The sequence below is a fragment of the Alnus glutinosa genome, chromosome 1, assembly GCF_958979055.1.
Source record: "Alnus glutinosa chromosome 1, dhAlnGlut1.1, whole genome shotgun sequence".
In the NCBI taxonomy this organism is placed as follows: Eukaryota; Viridiplantae; Streptophyta; class Magnoliopsida; order Fagales; family Betulaceae; genus Alnus; species Alnus glutinosa.
In genome coordinates, this window is record NC_084886.1 from 11,428,108 (window position 1) to 11,449,647 (window position 21,540).

The 21,540-nt window shown below is 35.2% G+C and overlaps 1 protein-coding gene across 1 annotated transcript; it reads right to left on the minus strand.

Annotated features, from left to right (window-relative positions):
• Positions 1–208: 208 nt before the first annotated feature.
• Positions 209–21,540, minus strand: LOC133858526 (uncharacterized). Its single transcript, XM_062294004.1, has 23 exons — positions 20,853–21,540; positions 19,293–19,354; positions 18,276–18,413; positions 17,863–18,138; positions 14,095–14,181; positions 12,860–12,961; positions 12,712–12,777; positions 11,452–11,562; positions 11,316–11,377; positions 9,944–9,988; positions 8,230–8,303; positions 7,956–8,023; positions 7,158–7,226; positions 6,943–7,043; positions 6,774–6,855; positions 6,576–6,654; positions 6,401–6,488; positions 6,166–6,319; positions 3,839–4,030; positions 3,675–3,734; positions 2,586–2,902; positions 1,552–1,654; positions 209–447 (listed from the first exon to the last, which is right to left on the minus strand). Exons 1-23 carry the CDS (start codon positions 21,364–21,366, stop codon positions 394–396), a joined length of 2,904 nt encoding a protein of 967 aa, XP_062149988.1. The 5' UTR covers positions 21,367–21,540; the 3' UTR covers positions 209–393.

Consider the following 21,540-nt stretch of genomic DNA (forward strand, 5'->3'; position numbering starts at 1 on the left):
GTTACACCACTTAAGTGTACTAGTTAAGGTGATTCTATTCCCGTTTGTTGGCAAACTGAAATATGTAAACAGTTGGGCTGAGGATGAGATGCTCAAACCCACATCACATTACTAAATATAGGTGTCCACATCAGCCAAAAAAAAAATTATAGGAAGGTTATGTTTGTGGACTAAACTTTTAGAACTTGATCCATATACTCGCAGTGAATTTATCTGAAAATAGTGCAGATGGTAAAGCAGTATCTCATTAATAGAAGAAAAGATATTATTGTATATTAAATTGGGTAATGGACAATTATAGAATTTTTTTGAAAAGTTTAGTCAAAGAAAAGAAATATATATTATAAATGAATAGAAGAATAATTTTATATCGCTTACAAGAACCGAGGTTCTTCACTGAAGAAAGTCACGAATTCGAACAGGCCTTTTAACAGCATTTGTAAAACCCTGCACAAACATAAGAAATAACGATTTAACCGGGAGCATCCGCTTCAGTTTCTTCATTACTTATTTGCAAACTGTGACCAAAAAAGCTACAGAAATCAAGACTTCTTTCAAAGGCAGTCACTTGTAGCATCTCCTAACATGTTAAGTCAACAGTACTAGAAAAACAAGTACTAGCTAGCGTAAGGGACAACATCGTGTGTGCTTGCTTTTCATAGTTTTGGCTGCAAAGCAGCTTGAGAAGATATTGTTTTGCGGAGAAAATGGTAGTTAAATAATATCCTCAACTATAAAATTTAGTAAGGAGATGAATTCATACCTATATTCTACATTCTCAGTACCAATTTTTACACTTCCATTTGCAATGAAAACTGCCTACATTCCACACTCCTAATCTTATCACTCACTAGCCAGTAGCCACGACCACATTCAACTCCCTCACCACTGCATTCAATCCCCCGTTAATTCCTTCAATCAAGCACAGCTTCACCACCAATTAATTTTCGAAATCCACATCACATCTGAACACCATTTATATCCTTTCCCTTACAACTCCACCGAGCCCCATATTTACCTCCAAAATCATTTAGAATCTCAAAACTCCACCAATTAATACATTTTTATTAATTTATTTATATTTTATGCAAATTGGGTTTGATCTAAAATTCTGATAAAAAAAAAAAATCACACTTAAAGAAGGATAAAGAGGGTCCTTTGTTTGAGCAAAGGAATAAACCTGACTTCTTATCCATTTGTTAACAAAAATAAAAGCTGAAGAAGTTGATGAAAATTCTTTAATTAGAGGGGGAAAAAAGTGTAACATGCAGCTAGAAGTGATAAAATAAAAAATCAACACAATTGTAGAGCAATGGAGTAATTAACGCGATTCCTTGCTCTACGTCTACATGTAAATACCCTTGATTCTCTTATGATGGAAACCATGACTCCTTTTTAGTGTAACCACTGCTCGTCTAGTTCTAGTGCAACATATGTGACACAAACTCACCGCCAGGTATTTCTACAGTAAGCATATATGAGAGTATGACATTATGTTCATATTTGCATTTGAAAAATAGAGGAACTCAAGTACTAACATTAATCATGTACCTCATTAAATTTAAATAGCAGCGGATGCATATCTCTCAAGGTTGCTTCTTTCTTCACAGCAATATCAGTACTCTGAGAACCTTTACTACTCAACTTCTTAAACCTGGTTTAAAAATGAACAGGATATGTTACAGATAAAGCACAACCTTTTTCTGATTCCCATCCATTATTGCATGCTAACCAGCCATTGATCTTTTTCCAATGCTAGATACAATAGAGCTATTATTTTTCATGAAAGAATGCATTACTCTACAGATACTATAAAAACTATAGTAAAAGAAGAATGCAATTTCACAAAGCATTTGAAAACAACACACAAGCTTGCACTAGAATAACAACCAAAGACTTGTGTCTACATTTGATTTAAAGATTTAAACAGCTAAAGGAACGTACCAAGATAAACATTAAAAACAAGCTGCCTACAAAATTTTAAGCGATGTGGCAAGGGCTCAACAAAGGCTGTCTTGAAAGGAAATTAGGAAACTCAGACTAACCAAAAACTCATTTTTTGTTATCTGGATTAAATGAGGTTGTGCTAAATTTGAACAAACCAGTCCCATGACTAACAACAAAGAGATCATAAATATTAATAAAGAGATAATTTATGTCATAAGATGAATATTGTAGACAAGGATCAATATCCAACCATATATGTGAATGCCATGAAAAGAGATGTTGAAACCTTTAAGGAGGATGCAAGAAGCTATGTTTTCATTAGCAAAAAATGGTATTTGCCTCATTAATCATGGTCGCGAAGGTAGCTACCACCATCAGCTTTATACGGCTGAAAAAGCTGTTGTTTAAAGTTGAGAGGGATGGCACAGATTAGAGGGTGTATTTCTTTTAACCATCTAAATCAGGTTTTTCAATTTCGAATTTCTCACTAAATTTTAGTAGTGGTGATGATAATAGCTAAGTAAAATAACACATACAATTAAAAAAATGGAAAAATAGAAAAAGTATTAACTTATATTAGTGGTGAAGATAAAGCAACAGAATAACAAATAGAATTAAAAATTAAAAGTACAGGTTACCTGTCAAAGAAATTTGAGGAACCACTAAAAGAATTTTTCGTATGTCCATGGGATTTTAATTTCACACTAGCTGTCGTACTTTTGCTGGAACCCAAGTTTGACAAAATTTTGGTGGTACTTGGATTACATTGTGATATATTTAACATATTCTTTTCATTTTTCATGCTTTTCCCAACACATGCAGGTGCATGATCAGTTTTTGTAGATTGAGCTCTGCTAGCTTCCACCTCTACAAAATCTCGCCTTTCCTTGGTGCATCCATCTGTTGAGTGCATGGATCTTCCAATGCTTACTTGTAAGATCTTTTGCTTTTCAACCTGAAATACAAAATTTTTATTATATGGGATTACATTTAGTTTGCAAATGGCTAGAAGTGCATTAAATTTCAGTTTGGTTTATTGCAAAAGGCAACACCTTTAGAGAGGTGAACTTTTTGTGTTTCAAATAGTTGACCAATTCTTCCAGAGCTTAGAGAACAACTACTAAAAACTCTTAAGGACATCAGATTTGTTTCAAGTCTAATAAAGCCCCAGACTTGTTATTGGAGTTTCAAAAGAATTCCATGCCTCAAGGTACACCTTAGATAGGCCTCACATAAGATGCACCTAGATACAGCCATAAAAGCTCAAACTCCTTGGTGTATAACTCAAACAGTTCCCCAGCCTTAGAACTAATGCCTTCGGTGAGTACATCACTGAAAAAAGACACTGACAGAGTGTGCCACCCGCGTGGGAGGAGAAAATTCTTGTACATACTCCTCAACACAAGAACGGGCATAGGAATTTCCACACCCTTTATGAAGAAGGCTATCTTAAATATGATGGAAGCTATCTCAAATTTTATGGTCCTTCAATTGCTGGGCACAGATCTATATAATCAAAGTACAATGATTTCTATGCTTAAATCTTAAGGACCATAATAGTTCCCTTGTTGTCCAAGCCAAGGGAGATTCAACTTATTGTAATTAAGCAATTGAATGAAGCCATTAAGCACAACAAAGATTACATAAATATTAATGAGCAGTCAACTAACTTTCAAGAATATGCATGCCTTGTTCAATTCAAAAAAAGAAGAATATGCATAACTCACCTCGTGCAACAACACCTGCTTCATAGCTAAAGCAAGTACACAGTGACCAGAACTATAGTCCTGTTTAATTGTTAGAAAAAGATATTCAGACCAGAATTATGAAAAATTAAGAAACAGATAACATGCAATGAATTGTAAACTTTTTTTGGGTAAGCAACCCAAACCTTGAAGTTAATAAAGTCGTTAATTGGAGGATTGAAAGAAAGTGATGAGGTATCTGACACAGCTTCATGTCTTGGGTTATTGGGCAGAAGATCAGATTTAACACTCTTATATGTTATAGAGTAGGATACCATTGTGCTAACCAGCTGAGTCAGATCATTCTTCTCTCTTTCTGACAGTAATTGTAATGCCACCTGAGAGGGACATCAGACCATATGAGAAACCTTAGTGATATGCAGCAGCACAATTCTCCATAATTCTTAAAATAGTGAAAGATAATAAGATATATAAGACACAGATGCACTCATGCAGAAAAATAGATGCTTATCAAGTAAATACAAAGTAACAATTATGAAAGAATAATTCAACAGTTTATCATGCCTTTTTGTAAGAGAAAACAGACACCGATAACGTGAATTAGCGCAAGCTTGACAGAAGTATGGGCAATGCAAGGAAAATAATGTACAACACATTTGCTTCAAAAATTCTGTCACCATCCCACTTTACCACAAAAAATTTAGCAAGGCAATTATTACACTATCAAAGTGTCAAGAACATAAAAAACTAACATCAAAAGGGAAAAGTGGAGAGAGAGAGAGAGAGAGAGAGAGAGAGAGAGAGAGAGAGAGAGAGAGAGAGAGAGAGAGAGAGAGTCATATCTGTCTAACTACAATTAGGAATGAGGTTGAAAGCCTATTTCTTATAAGGTGAACAAATGTTCAATCATCATCCAAGTTACATGAAGAAATTATTGGTGGCCATTATGTTCAGAGGAACTTAACTACAATGCCCCCCCCCCCCCCCCCCCCCCCCCCAGGTCCTCCACCTCTCTCTCTCTCTTTCTACATGTCTGTGAGTGTGTGCACATCTGCCTTTTGGACAATAAGCTTCAAGCAGAAGCAACTACTCATTTTGGCAATTGACATATACGCTTGTCAGCATTTTCATAATGAAACATAATCGTGACCCATAATTAAACTGTTTAAGAATAAGTAGATAACAAAAAATGGTCCTCCAATTCATATCTATTACAAAAAGGAAAAAATCTTAAAAGGGAAGACCGATAGGAACAAGGAAATAAAGGGGAAAAGAAAAACATGGAAGATGAAAAAGAGAGCAGGAGCAAGACATACATGTTATATTGACCAAGAAGAGTATAATCTAGGTTACCTCTCAGGCTCTCCCTGCTCTCAGCCCAAGTCCCACTTTGTAAAGACTAAAACACAAAAGAATATGCGAAAAGATGCATAGTACAACAAAACCATATATTTCATAACACCGTTATGATAAAACAACTCTGCGGTGTAATCAACTGTAATCAATAGTAAGAAATTATCACAGAAGAAGATAAAAGTGTATCATATGATTGAAAAGACAATCCATGAACATGTTTACACTCAATTGGGAAAATGAATCAAATAAACTATATGCAAGTATAAGGACCTTCAGATATCGGTTTGCTTCCTTTGTGCACTACTTTTTTTCCACAACAATGAAGTAAAGATTTTTTTCAAAAGATGGAGTGCATTTTGCAAAGAGGAACAAGTCCCACATCAGTTGGAAACAAGAAGAGAGGGAGCTTTGGCCATCTATAAGGCTACTGTCTTCACCCCTTCAAAGGAAAGCAGCCAACACTGTGTGGTTTACAGAAGGCTACACCTAATATGATTCTCACATGTAGTATAATTTACAAAAAGTAAGGTACCGTCTGTCCTTGATGTAGAAAACCATTTATAACTTTCATGGATGGCTGTTCACCTCAGGTGCCCACAATAAATCAGGGTACAGAGAGTTCCAAGAGGCTACTTTTGATTTGTAGAGGGGTCAGTCAAAGGGATTACCCTCTTCAAAACACACCATTGTCATTCCAACATGGATGTGGCACCGTGGGAAGGTGCATGCCTTCCAGATGTCTGCATCTAATAGAATACATCACATCATGGTCAAGTCAAAATGCTGTTGTTTTTCCACTACACCTTTCTCTGCACTAAAAGCTAACTAGGTTTGAAAATAATTGAATCTTAATCATAAATCTTCAACTCAAAGTGCATGCCAGGCATTAAAAACAAATGTAATATTAAGCGCAAACAGAAAAGGCTAAATATATAGAACTTTCACAAAAAACTCAATACATAAGTTTTGTTCAAGTGAATCATACTGTGCTAATTCCTATCAGAACAACCGTCATGGTTGTAAAAAATTACTGAACCAAGAGATAATAATAAGTAGTGGAGCATTTATCTGTTTTCTAGTGGATGCAATTGATAACTAATTGCAAACGTTATATAAGGACAGGATAAGAAAAAAGGAAAAGATGTGGGTATGTTACCGGCCGTAGAGTTGGTGGTGACAGAATGTGCAATAATGGAGAAATCAAGTCTTCTACAAAGGACTTAGTTGAGAGATGCCTTGAAATATATGGTGGAATTTTGTAGTGCCAAGACTTTAAAGTCTCCATCTTTTCCAGCCACATTGTTCGGGACCTGAAGGTTTGTAGAGATGCAATAGTAAGAAATGGTAAAGGCTTAACATCTCAAATCAGGTTGTAGAATAGACAGAGAGACCTTTGATACGACTTAGGCCATTCAATGTTTGGTCTTTGAACTTGGGCTACTAGATGATGTACAGTGATTGCACTAGGAGGCAAATAAACTGCAGCAAAGAGAGAATGGGGTAACAAATGTATAATTGAAATTATCATAGTGGAAGCAACAAATGATAGATACTGCATATCTTTACCAAGAAGAGACATCTTCTGTGTACGCAAGATATATTGGTGCATCAGATCAGAAACACCAAGGCTATTTAAGCACTTGACCTTCACATAACATCAGTACAAAAAGTCATATTTCTTGTTGTAAAAACAGATTCAGTAAAAGCTGACTATTCAATACAGACATATCAAGTAACCATCTATAATTAGTAAGTAAGGCTTACAGTCTTTTGCATCACTGGATCATGATAACGGAGATGCAAAATGTTTTCATGGATCCCATCCAATATCAAATCATAGTCACCACTGCATATCCATAGACCACTTAAGCAAGATGGTTTACGTTTTAACTCATAATATAAAAAATAAGGTTGACAGGAACTTGCTACGTACCGGTTAGATATGAGGGAGTGCAAAATGTCAAACTCATTGGGCATACTGCTGGAATTATTGTCAGATTTTATTTCCCGCTTCTTTTTTCTCCTTTGGAAAATCTAAAGATAGTAGCATCCTCAAATTAAAAAATAAAATAAAAAATAAAAAAAAAAAAGTTGGAATGAATGATAAGTAGCTACAAAACATGTTATGAATTTACTTCTCTGACTTACCTCCTTCCATATATCAAAAGCACTTTTTGACATGTCCTTTCGACCAACTACTTGAGAACTGATTTCCAACTGGAAGACAGTGAAACATGCTGGTAAATCGAAACAGTACAAGCAATTTATATCTACAATCAGCACAACCATCCCAAAAGAGAACCTAAATTTTAGGATTTCTTTTAAGGGGAAACTACACTTTACGCCTCCCCCCCCTCCCCCCCAAACTACCATTCAATTTGCAACGTACTTTGCTTAACTACGAAAGGCGTTGCAATGTCCCCCTTTTGCACCCCAAATGACAAAAAAACCCTGTATAAGATAAAATTTTAAAAAAAAATTAAATTAAAAAAAGGGAAGAAAGGCGAATTTTTTTTTTAAAGTCACCCACAACTGGCCATGGATTTGCCGTGGGTCATGGCATTTTTTGGCTTTTGTTTTCTTTGGAATTTTTTTTTTCTTCCTGAATTTTTTCTTTTCTTTTTCCCTAAATTTTGTCCCCCTTTTCATTTTCTGAATTTTTTCCTTTTTTTTTTGCCTTTTTTTTCTGAAATTTTTGGAATTTTTTTTATCTTATGCAAGGCATATTTGTCATTTTGGGTCGCAAAGGGGGACACTGCAACCCCTTTGGTAATTAAGCATGGTACATTACAAAAATTGAAAGTTTAGGGAGACATTAAAAATTGAATGGTAGTTTGAGGGAGGTAAGTATAGTTTCCCCTTTTATGAACGAGGCAAAGTCTAGCCAAACCCTCTATTACCATGGCAGACTAGTTTTAGAGGAGCAAGACCATATTAAGTTCTTACCACACTGAGGGTTTCATTCCTTTTGTTGAGGAACTGAAGAGTATTCAAGCATGAGCGTATATCACATTCTGTTAGATGAAAACAAGAATGCTGGAAATGTTAGGGATAGAACTTCGGACTCAAACCGGGGAAAGACAAATAATACACCAAGCATATCTGACATCAAAAAGTTGTTTTTTAGTTTTGGCACTATGAATATCTTGATTGATCAAATAGGATAATTTGGGCTCTCAAAAGGAAAAAGAAAAAAGAAAAAAAAGGAGATATGACTCACCCGTGTATTCTGCAAGTGCAGTAAGTGCAATGGAACTCGTTTTCATTCCCTCCTTGTTACATATATATTTGAGCCTATAATATCCATATTAGAAAATATTCATAAATCTCAGAAGAAAAAGACATGACACTTATCAAAAGAATAATTAGAGATGTTTTGGTGCTAACTGGTTCTAATATGGAAAAATAAAGTTTTAAATGCAATATGAAAGAAATCTCTCAAATTAGTGGTCACATGAAGTAACATGATTCATATAATAGTGAAAAATATGTGGTTAATAGTGAAAAATATATACCTAGCAAAACTAAACATAAGTCTAATTATTTTTATCTAAAGAAGGTAACCCGCACTCTTCAGTAAACTAAACATAGAATCCAAAAAAGTTAAGGCACAAAATCATTAGAGGTGTCATAAGATCACTAGACTCTAACATATAAAATATTAGGCAATTAAGAAACATAATCATAAAGTGAGTATAGTTGAACTAGAGATGTTAAGATAAATGAGTGTAAGAGCAAGGAAGATTGTAACACTCTAGTCCCATATTGAGAAGAATATGACAAGATGAGTAACCCACATAGAGAGTGAGTAGTTTATAAGAGATGGTTATGGGTGCTAAATCTCACATTTGCTAGGTAAAACTGGGCTTTATAAGTGATTCTAGGGAAGTTCCAAATTGATTAGTCTTTTTGAGGTGATAGCGCAGATGTGACTAGTAATTTTCCTTGAGTAATTACAAAAATGGTATCAGAACCACCTAGTAATGCCATGTGGTACTGTTAACACCGTATGACGTAGCCCTGATGAGGATGTCAAGGGTTTAAGGGGGAGAGTTTGTACCACCCTGGTTCTATATTGAGAAGAATACAGGAAGATGAGTAACCCATATAGAGAGTGAGTGGTTTATAAGAAATACTCATGGGTGCTAAGTCCCATGTTACTTACTTACTAGGTGAAACTTGGTTTTATAAGTAATTCTAAGGAAGCTCTAAATTGACTAGTCATTTTGTAGTGATAGTGATAGCGCAAATGTGGCTAGCGCTTTTCCCTGAGTCATTCCAAAGATAGTTGTACAAAAGTTAAGGTAGCACAAATTAGAGATAAGATGAGGGAAAGCCATTGAAGGTGATTTAGAGGGTGTTTGGCAAACATTTCCAACTCCCTCTCTATTTTTTTCACTTCTCCCAAAAAAGTTAAATCCAAAACATTCTCTCTTTTTCACTTTTTATATCACATCAATAATTTTTTATTACTATTCAAATAAAAAAAACCCACTACAAAACAAAACTTTTTCATTTTTCTATAAAACAATTCCAAACTTTTTTATACTTTATATCACGTCAATCACTTTTTACTACTATTCAAACAAAAATTCCACAATCACAAATGTTTGCCAAACATGCTCTTAGTCATGTGCAACCAATACAAATGCATCGATGTGAAAGAGTGATTTGGTTCAAATTTAAGGAATAAAAAGGACTAAGGGAGATAAAAATAACACAAATAGAAGTGATGAGAAGGAACGTGACATGAGCATCAAAACAGATAAATGGCCTTAGATAGTGTTAAATGGCAAAACATGATTCATGTAGCCAATTCCTAATTGGTTAGGTTTAAGCCTACTTAAGGGTGCTAAATATAAAGTAAGAAAGCCATAAAGTATACAGGTGATATTACAATACCACAACAAACAATGATTTAGGTAGATCATCACCTGCTTGCTACACGACTAACTGTTGGTTGAACAAATACATGAACCCTGTAAGAAAGCAAGTATACATCATCAACAAAATAATCTTAAACACTTAAAAACTCCAAATATATGACTTTTTTATTGAAGTCCCATTATGGGATTATGTATAAAGTGGAACAATATAATTTTAGTATCATTTGCAAATGGAACAACAAAAGTCCAAGAAAAGCACAACAAATATGCACAGCAATAAGCACAAGTATTAAAACCAAATCACGACATCATTTAGAACTAGTTGATATTGATACTATTCCTATGAGAATTAGAGAGAGAGAGAGAGAGAGAGAGAGAGAGAGTGTGTGTGTGTCCTAGAATGAATTGATTAGGTAAGATATCAAGCTTAAATATTTGTACCAACAAAAACATCATCTATGTTTTAAATAGATTATCAATCAACTAAAACCATATTCAAATCTCGAAATTTTTTACCAAACCCTTATGAAAAACTAGGAATGTAATGGAACACTTTGAACCTTGCCTAGCCCTAATCAGAAACTAGAACTGCAAAAGGAACCTACAACTTAGAGCTTTCCTTACATCTATCACTATAGTTCACCAAAATAGTTCCACACAATATACAACCTAGAGCATTAAATATTCAAAAGAAATATCAAATCAGCTTACAAGCAAGTGAAGGGATTTGTAATAGGAGGCAATGCCAAATTGATCGCATAAACACTCAAGGAAGCTTTTGTGAATAACTGTAGATATAGTCAAATAAATTTAACAGTTTCAATAGAGCTGGTTAACAGCCTTAGGCCGCAACTCATATAAAGATCACTGGGTATAAAAGTAAGTATGGTTTTTCTATTTAACTTTAATTGCTATAAGGCCCTTAATGTGGGATATTCTACAAAATCGATGCAATTAGGGCAAAAATACTCAATCAAGATGACCCAACCTCTCATCAACTCTCTCTTCCTTCTCTTCTTAAATCCCGTGTGTTTATGATAAAACCCAAGATTTTATCTACATTGTTCATACCTTTAGATCTTAAACATCTACCTATAAATGATGCTACAAAAGACAGAGCAACTTGCATGTTCTATTTGAGAATTTGATTAATGTACTAGACCAAAGAAAGCAAATGTTTGCAAACAATCCCGTGTAACTTTTTTTTGATAAGTAATTGACAATATCATTAAAAGCATAAGGCACCCCTAAGTACACAGGGAGTATACAAAAAGAAACACTTAACTACAAGAAGCAAAAAGAATAAGGAAAACACCATAACCAATCGACAAAGGAGTTATATAAGTAACTGTCCACAGATACAAGTTCTAAAGAAACTTTGTTGTGCATAACATTCTAATTAATAGCAACAGAAACTTACTTTGCTACTTGACGCAATGTTCTCAGGGCAGGTGCATATAGGTCATTACATATGCAAATCACCTACAAAGAAAACCCAATATGACTATGGTTGTGACAAATATTTAGCAAACGATGTATGACCCTCTCAAACTCACAGGTCTTGACAGTGAAGCAGTTTTACGCCCCTTCTTTGAGGATTTCTTTCCTGATTGTTCTTCTTTAGCAATGTTTTCCTTCGCCACATCAGACTTCTTTTCAGCAGACACCTACAAGAACAATATGTAATTTAGATTGGAGAATAAAAAAATAATGCAAGACAAGTAAATGAACCAGCATGGTCTAATTTGTAAGGTGCTCAGTCCAATGATAAGAGAGAGCCCCAGTTGAAAAGACCAAGTTAAAAGGAAAATAATCTCTAAATGTATCATCTACAACTGTGATGCAGTTACAGATCCTAAATTCAACCCTTGATTTTAACAAGCTGAGGTCCTAACACTCATGAAATTGAAAGGAAGAAAAAAAATTTTTAGGGGTAATTACCTTTTCCCCCCATAAACTACCGGCCATTATCAACATACCACTACGAACTGAGACCTCAACCAAAAGAGAGTATGCAACTACCATTTTTTTACCTTTACCCCCCTTTCGTCAGTCAAATTTATGAAAAGACTCAAATACCCTAACTCAAGTTTCAAATTTACATATAATACCTTAAAATTAAACAATTAAAAAAAAAAAGGGAGGAAAAGGAAAAGTGGCAGCCACTCCCTCTATTTTTCCTTTTTTTTTTTTAAATAAAAAAAAAATATTTTTTTTTTTATTAAATTACTGTTTGAGGGTATTTCTGTCTTAAACAAAATTTAACGTCTAAAAATCGAATATTCCGTCCAATTTAACGAGATTCTCTAACGGAACGGGGGTAAATGTACAAAAATGGTAGTTGCATGCTCTTTTTTGGTCGAGGTGTTAGTTCATGGTGGCATATTGACAATGGCCGGTAGTTCATGAGGGGAAAAGGTAATTACCCCGAAATTTTAAAAAGGAACTTGAATCAAAATGGATAAACAGGACTTAGTTGCTAAACTCATTGAATCCTGCATCCAAGTCTTGAAAACCTAGGTTAAGAGTATAAGCTAATAAGATAAATTAAGATTTTCTTAACTTATAGTTTTACATAGTTAGAACAGTTTTTAGGTATGTTGCATAACGGTACAATTTGTTCATGTCTGACTTTGTTTGCACCATACAATGTTGTAATGGTGCTCAAGCAGTACAAAAACAAGTTTTCCTTTTGTTCTTAGATATGTTGGTAATGGTGAACATTATTTAGAAATGACCAAGCAAATTAATACATAGTCCTAGTACAAATTTCCCAAAAGAAAAGGGCTCTAATGATAGGAAACCATATAAAGTACCATCTTTAAAAGAACTTCCACAGCACCCTTGCCATCACCAAGAGCTCCATCTATTTCATCAATCACCTATAGAAAACAAAGTCAAATTTATCATCAGAAGCCATAGTGACAGAATCAAGTATAGAAACATTGGAAAATAAAAACCAACCAAACACTTAGGCCTTGAGTCGGCCATGACAGAATTCATCTGGACCACATCAAGAATTTTAGCTTCGATTGTTGATGATGACCGGTCATCACTAGCATTAACCTACACAGCAACAAAATCTTATAGAACATTAAAAAGAAGAGAGAGAGAGAGAGAGAGTGAAACTCCAAATACAAGATCCTAGAACAAATTTAAAATGTAAAAATAATAAATTGAAAGAAAAATGAGAAACTACACTTACTCCTCAAACTTCCATGCAATTTGCAATGTCACCCCTAAACTTACAATTTTTGCAGCGTACCCTGCTTAACTACCGAAGGGGTTGCAATGTCTCTCATTCGTTAAGATTTTTTGTTAAATCCTAGCAGAGGGGTATAATGGACATTTTGCACTCCAAAATGATAAAAATACCATCCATATTTAAAAATAAAATAAAATTGAAAGAAGTACTTTTGAAAAAAAAGAGAGGCAAAAAAACAAAAACTTCGGAAAAAAAAAAGGACGTAAAATCATTTATATATATATAATAAAAAAGGGTAAAAAAAGGAAAATAAAAAATAAAAAAAAGGGGGAAAAATTTCAGGGAAAAAAAAAACGAAAAAAAAAAAAGAAGCAAAATATTCAGAAAAAACTAAAGGACCAAAAAGAACCCACAGTCAACCGTGGGTCGCGCCAAACCCACGGCTGCCGAAGGATTTTCGTTTTAAATTTTTTTTTTTTTTTGTGTGCTTTTTTAGAAGCAAGGGTATAGTTGTATTTTTTAAAAAATTTGATGGCAGTATAATGGTTAGTTAGGGTCAAAAAATGGTATGTGGAATGCACGTTATGGGCTTCCGTTAGAAGGACAATATAAATTGCATGGAAGTTTGAAGGAAATAAATTGCATGGTAGTTAAGTAGGTACATATGTAGTTACCTTAAAGAAAAAGTACGAGGGAAATAAATTTTTAAACCTATATTTGATTCCATCTCACACAACAATGTTGATAGATGTAATCTGAAATGCTTAAAACAATGAAGTCTAACATGCCCATTTAGGAAAGATATCAACAGTAAAATCCTAGTATTTTTGTTAAAACAATTACAAGTAACCACAAATGTAACATAGCAAAAGATCTTAAATTCACAATGGCAGGCAGATGATGTCACTTATCTCAATAAATATAGACAAAGAATAATGTGGCTAAAGTACTCGTAATTGCATAGGTGTGCATGAGTAGAAGGTAAGAACTAAACCTCCACCACATGATATCCACAATGCTTAGCAGCTATATGTGCAAGTGTAGTCTTTCCAAGCCCCGGGGGACCACAAAGTAAAAGGAGCTGCAATGGTCATAAAAGTCAGTTGCTATCGGGTTCTCAGCATGTAAAGTTGACAACAGTTAGTATATTCAAAAAATTCTTAAACTACTATTTACATGCGAACACATGAGAATAATGGAAATCATGACATTCAATAAATGCAAGCACAAAACAAACATCTTGTACACGAACTGTTATAAGCTACTAATCAGCTAGCAACTTTTACCAATCTGCGGAAATAGAAAGTTCCAACAGAAAACCCAAACCAATTTATTGTGATAGTTCAAAAATGAGACATTTATGGCACTAAATTAAAATTGAAATTAACAAAATAATCCATGGGAGCATCTAAACCTGTCATAGAAAAGATTAGAGATCGAACAACTACCAACCAAACAGCAAAGTTACTATTATGAATAAACTGGTCAATGGCTAAAGAATCCAGAGAAAGCAAATGGACATTCAAACTTATAGCAGAAATAAAGAGTACAGAGGCCATATCAACCAAGATAACTAAAGTGCAGAGCTGAGTGTTGGGTTGAGATGTGTCCAACATGCCCTCTGTCAAACAAATCTGCCATGCGTGTCAAACAAAGGACCAGTGAGAACCTATCCCCTATTCACACTCAATTATACTATTTTTTTTCTTTTTCTTTTGCTTGTTGAATAGATGTTACAAACAAGTATGATGGGCATTCTCTGGTGCAAATTAAATTCAATATACCATAAAGAATGGAGTAAGAACATTAAAGACTAAGTAATAACATTATTTTTCCATTTAAAGAGATTAGATGAATCTGTGACATAACCACACCACCTGACACTTGTGCCGCAATCCATATTAAAAAAGGCAGTTTGCATAGAATTTGAGAAAAGCAGCAATCCCTATCATCACTCTCAAGCCACTTAGTAACTTGTCAACAAAATCTCGAAAATAGTGACAACTAAAATCTATTATGAACCTACTCTCTACATCTTTAAGCTACCTCACTGAAGAATCTTGAAGAACAGAGTACTAATGAAGCATTGCCAATTCAGAAAACAAAAAGCTGCACTTAAATTGCATTTTTACAGCAATAAGCAAGTACTCTTGCATCAACACTTGCAGATATAGTTCATAGTAAAGGCGTCCCGGAAAAAAAGAGGATTCTAGTCATGCCATGATCAAGCCAGAATCTGATGGTTGCCTTTTAATGCTTCAAAAGCAGCCGCAAGAGAACTCCTCTTTTTATTTAATAATATCACCCAAAGACTGCAATCTTACACTCTGATAGTCTCACTAGACACCAATGACCAGACCAACTAAATGACAAATGCGATAAAATATTCCAGAAACTACGCTTCCACTTTCCAAACCAACAAAGTATTAAAATATTAATTAAATAATTAAATTCACCATTTCCTATCAATTTAAGCTTTTTAAATAAGTAGTGATTTAACATGGTATTAGAGCAGAAGTCGTGAGTTTGAACCCTAACTCCCACAGTTACCCCATCATTTCAGTTAAAATACTCCATGTGTTATCTTGTCCCATACATGAGGGAGAGTATCAAAATATTAATTAAATAATTAAATTCACCTCTTATTGTCAGCTTAAGCTTTGGGATAAATGGTAATTTAACACAAAGCAATTTATAAAAGAAAAATCACCATTATTTACAAAATAATACTTAAAAATGCTTCTAATTTAAGAGAACTCTCTCCTAGTCGACCATCTTGTAAAGCCTTCCAAATTTCCACTCCAAATAAAAGTAGTTTTTCATCTCTTTGTAAATCCTTTTGTTCCAATACCCTAATCTCATTTCACATTCGTTTATACCAAAACCCAATAGGAAGTAGTTTGAAAATTGTACAAACAACAACATCAATGTTAAGTTATTGTGGGGAGAGATCCCTCTACAACATAATTTCACTACCGAGACTTGGCATGTAACGACCTCGGAAAAAAAGTTAGCCATATCTGTCCTATTACCCCAAAATTACTAGACAATTTGGAGTTTTCCTAGAATCACTTATAAAGCCCAGTTTCACCTAGTAAGTAAGTAATGTGGGACTTAGCAAACATGAACATTTTTTATAAACCACTTATCCTCTATATGGGCTGCTTATCTTCTCAATATGGGACTGGGTGTTACAAACTTCCCCCCATAAACCCCTAATGTCCTCTTCAGAGCCTCGTCATGTGGTGTTGACAGTACCACATAGCATTATTAGGCAGATCTAATACCATTTAAAATGACCCAAGGAAAAGCACTAGCCACATCTACGCTATCACTCCAAAATGTCTAGTCAATTTGGAGCTTCTCTAAAATCATTTATGAAGCCCAAATTCACATAGTAAACAAGCAATGTGAGATTTAACAACCATGAGCATCTCTTATAAACCACTCACTTTTTATGTGAGCAGCTCATCTTCCCAATATGGAACCGGGGTATTACATGACACTTTAACACCTTCACCCCAAGTTGTCTCAACTCTTGAAACATTTGAATACTGGTATTCACATATCTCAATTAAAAATGGACAGTGTGAAATAGCAACCACTAGTCATTGGCAAAATGAAGATGCAAAAGGATTCAGCTTCTTTGCCTAAAGAAACCATTTGGCACACCAAGAAGTCATTAACTAGGACTACTCCACCATGATACTTGTTAAAGTATTAGATTCACAATTTCCTATAAGTTTTAACTTTTGGGATAACTGGTGATTTAACATGGTATCAAAGCAAAAGTCATAGGTTCGAACCTTGTCTCCGTCATTCACCTCTCATTTCAATTAATATTACATGTATTGGGCCTCATTTATTAAGGGGGTTTTGAGCCCACACGAGGAAAATTATTAAGGTGTTAACTAAAAAATTAAATTCATCATTTCCTATAAAGTTAAGCTTCTGGAATAACTAGTGATTTAACAATACTCAAAGAAATAAAGATATCCAAGAGAGAGAGAGAGAGAACGAGAGACCAACGTAATGGAAGATTTAGAAATCAAAGACTCCAAAACCTAAGATTTTTTTTTTTTTTTGTTAAGTAAAACCTAAGATATTTTCTTAAGAATAAGTTATCATACATATATCCCTAAGCTTCTAACAATGATTTAAGAATGGTGGACAAAAAAATCTTAAATCGAAGTTATCAAAACTAAAATAAATTAGTAGTAGCTCTTTAATTCATGGCAAAAAATATCAGAAATATAGTAAAACTCATTATCTCTCACATACCCTACCATGAACAGTGACTCATACTAAGGCCAACAAATGAGTGGTCCAAAGACTCGCATTAGATGGCTACATATATGATATTTCAATAATTAATCTTCACTGGAAAAGGTCTTTTGTTAGAAGAGGTAGAGATGGTAAACCAATATCAGAGTTCTATTCAAATGCAGATTGAACAGACAATTAATGTTCTTCTCTACCGCACATTTGTTGGTAAAACCCCCTTTTTCGTTTTATAAATACATGAGGTAAAGTTCTTTTGTGAAGTAATCTCTCGTAAAGAGCATACATGAGAACTTCAATTCCCCAATAAAAGGACCAGCTATACCACGAAGCCATTGACCTCAACAGTTTAACCATTGCCAAATTGACAGCATAAGAAAGAAACAGGTATTTATAGGATTCCGTGCAATTTTGTAGAGAAACGGAAAAAAAAATGGAATATATCAGCCGAACAAAACACTTCAGACCATTTTATTACTACCTTCTGTTCTGGCGGGCCAGTGAGCCTTGACTTCTTATTCCACAAGTCCTGAATGCCTTTCGAATTACTATTTTCATGATCCAAATTGTTTGAATTTTCAAATCTTTCATTACGCCATCTGGGTCCTCTGTTCTTCCTCAAAAAATTTGAATCAGAATTTTTTTGATGTTGAGCAATAGAAGAATGTCGTCTCAAAGCAGACAAAACCTCATCAGATGTATTCCTAATTTCAGATCCAAAGACACAGGAATCCCATTGTTTCAACCATAAGAGAACCTGCAGCAAGAAAACTATACAGAGTTAAGTGCTGGGGACAAATGTCAAAAGAAACAGCAGCCTAAAATAAATAAATCTCTTTCTGGAACATTTTACTTATAAGAAGCTCTCAGAAAAATTACACATGATATCTTTACCTCACGATTTGTCTGTTCGTCACTGAGAAGCTCAGGAAACGAACTTGGAGCATATTTATCAACCCAAAGTTGCTCATGCACCACTGGTGTTTCAGGAAGGGTTATGTCACTCTGGCCTTCAGAACTTGCTTGTAAGGCCTTCAGCACCACGAAAATGAGTTACAAGAAACATTCCAACGCATAGGGTAAGTTCAAGTAAAATATTCTAATTCCTGTTATTAACAATTAACCTTTACCATCTCATGCCATAAGGAATTAATAATTCATTCTGAGTTTCACATAGTTAGGAGTGTCTTTGAGAGGAATTTAGTTGCTTGTAGAGCAGTTCGGGCAGGTCAGAGATAAATTCACAGAAGAATTTCCCCTTAAGGATCAGCGTCTCCAAAACCATTTGGTTCTCAAAGACCCTAACTGACCAGCACAGTGCTATCAAGCCACTAGGATGTAGCAAACTTGCTCTGCTGGGCCCTCATAGGTAAGATGATATGCATCACACACTCTTAGATGATTAGGTGGTGTGTCATCCCTATTGACAATGCTGGACCATTTCTAACATGAATTTGTGCCGTGATGATATAGATTGAAGCATATCTGGAAACTTATTAAAGCGTGACAATGATCCATCACCATGATAACTTTGTAGCCCCTCTAAGTATGGCCATGACTTTCAAGAGATTTTAAACACTTGACATTGACCTGAACCAAATTCTTTCTTTCATATGCAATCCAGTTTTACATTCTCTTAGCAAAGAAAAGATAGGGAAGGAAAGAGAACTGACATTTGATAAGTTTTGTTACAATTCGTTCAAAAAAGGTTCACAGGGATGGTACAGAAAATATCTATCAAGTTTGTAATTACTTGACAATATGCTTAAGGTAGGAGGGAAATAGAGAGGCTTTAGATCGACAGTTGAGAATTCATGTGTCACCATTGACCAAATGGACTATAATTCTTCAAAACGATTGGCATTGCCTTGGCACCTCAACTGAGAATAAATTATATATTATGATGTTTACCTTAGTAAAAGCTTCTTGCTCAACTTTTTGCAATAGAATACTGACAGGTTCCAAAATAAGACCTGAAAGTTGGATAGATGTCCAACCATTAACTGCTATGAAACAAATGCATATGCACAATGACATTACAACAGACGTAAATTTTCAAAATGTATATATTGCAGGTTCTCTAAAGATATGCAAGAGTAATGGATGTCCTATACATGCCAACATGCGAGAATATGCTGACAATCTGTCAGATTAATATTGAAAGATAGGTCCCACGCAAGCACAATCGCATCCCATTAGAGCTTTTACATGACTATAGATGGAGCTAACATTAGAGTTATCATTACCTACTGGGGTAGCCACCAACAACCCGCATAGTCACGTTGAATACTTAATTTTCCAAACCATCAACTTTAATACCAGTTTGTTCTAATAGACACCATGCTCTAGTACCATTTTTTGGATTTTGAGACTAGGAGAAACACCACACAAAAAAAAAAAAAAAATCATCCACGCTGGAAACAAGATTTCAATGTGTTTCAGCCAACTCCATGCCTACTCCAACCAAAGTCATCTTTGATAGATTACAAACACTCTCACAAACCTTCACAACTCTAACAACCCAAATCCCACCCAACTTAAAACCCTCAATAAATCCTATAAGCATAAAAACCTCTCACCTAATGACCATTACCACACCATCTATATGTTTCAACACACATCTTTCAATCTCAAAATCTATCAAACTAGCTCTTCAAAGAAACCCACTTCACATTCATCTAAGAATTTTCTTCTAACCACATAACTCCCCTTATGTAATGACCACCTTAAGCCAAATTCCCACTTGAGCCCAAGCCGCCAAACCTTTAATAGCCGTGCCTATCTTTAAGCTTTAACTACAACTAACTACTTTTTTCTTACCAATGTGGGGACACCGCCTATTGCATCTCCTAACTTCCCAATGTGCACAAATTAGAACTTTAGGCAATTCAAACAGTTAGAAGCTTGTTGACCAACCCATTAGAATTACACAAAGCAAACCTAAAAAAGAAGGCCATAAAGTATAAGCCACAGAGGCTGAAGAACTTGAATAATAGAATTCCTATGTGACATGCCTCAATTCAGGGGGCTCTAGAATTGAAAATACAATCTATTTTTCTAATAATTCATTAAATTCAAATTAGCACTTAGTATAATAAGATATATGACTGTTAGTGTTACTTAACACTTATAAAAAATAATAAGATCAATGACAGTCACTACATTTTCAGCATGTGTGAATGATCAAAAACATTTTCTTGCCACATACATTCACAGAATCACATTGCAATTTTCTTTTTCTGTCCATTCGGATTAATTATGATAGTTATTTTCCTGACTTCACATATGTTCACTATGATAGTTCAATTCATTCTGTTCTCTTTTGATAGAACAAACATACAGAAATTAAATTGTCAGTCCACTGAAAATTTACTAATATTCAAAATTCTACTTTCAACTCTTTCTCCAGCATTTTCTCCGAAACCAAACAGACTAATTACAAAATGACGATCAAAGTAAAAGTAGCCCTACCACCCGACTGCGCTTTCACGTCCAATTTCTTCAACCGCTCCTCCCTTTCCACCCTGCATATCTTTGCGTAAACCCTATCGCCGCTCGGCGCAGTCACCGGAATACAATCGCCGTCGATCTGCGACGCGTACCTCGACACGATCTTTTCCTCCACAGCACGCTCCCGTCCCTCCACTACAGGATTGCTCTCCCGTGGAGGTGGCGAGTAGCGGAGCCACTCCTCGTCAGTATTCGGGTCCACGTCGCCAAATTTGGAACGTTTCTCGTCCGACGGGCACACATTTTCGGGGGCCGATGCGTCGGGACCGTCCGATCGCGAACGCTTGTGGCCGTTGGTATGGGTTTCGGATATTAGGGGTGGATCTATAGAAGGCGTTGGTTGGTGGTCTTCTTCTTGTTCTTCCTCTGGGTAGGGTTCCGGTGGTTCGAGGTCCAGGTAGTCGTCGTAGAGTTGAAAGTTGGATTCGAGCAACTCGAGCTCTTCTGGGAGAGGCATGTCCATGTCCATGTCCATTGGTGGATTGAGGTGTGTTGAGTGACAGTAGGTGAGACAAGCGTCCAGAGAGAGATAGAGAGATCAGGGATGGCAATGGCCAATGGGGGTAAGAAGGTTTTGGCGGGAAAGTGAAGGGAAAGTGGCGGCCAATATTTCTTTAAAGCCCTTAATTGCTCCCTTCCAGTAATTCTA

Excerpts from the sequence above, each read along its gene's own strand:
- LOC133858526 (XM_062294004.1), bottom strand. The coding sequence starts at position 21,366 with ATGGACATGGACATGGACATGCCTCTCCCAGAAGAGCTCGAGTTGCTC. Across the intron at positions 11,378-11,451 it reads CTGCTTCACTGTCAAGACCT|GTGATTTGCATATGTAATGA; the intron begins GTGAGTTTGAGA and ends TTTTCTTTGTAG. Across the intron at positions 6,856-6,942 it reads CACTCCCTCATATCTAACCG|TGGTGACTATGATTTGATAT; the intron begins GTACGTAGCAAG and ends ATGGATATGCAG.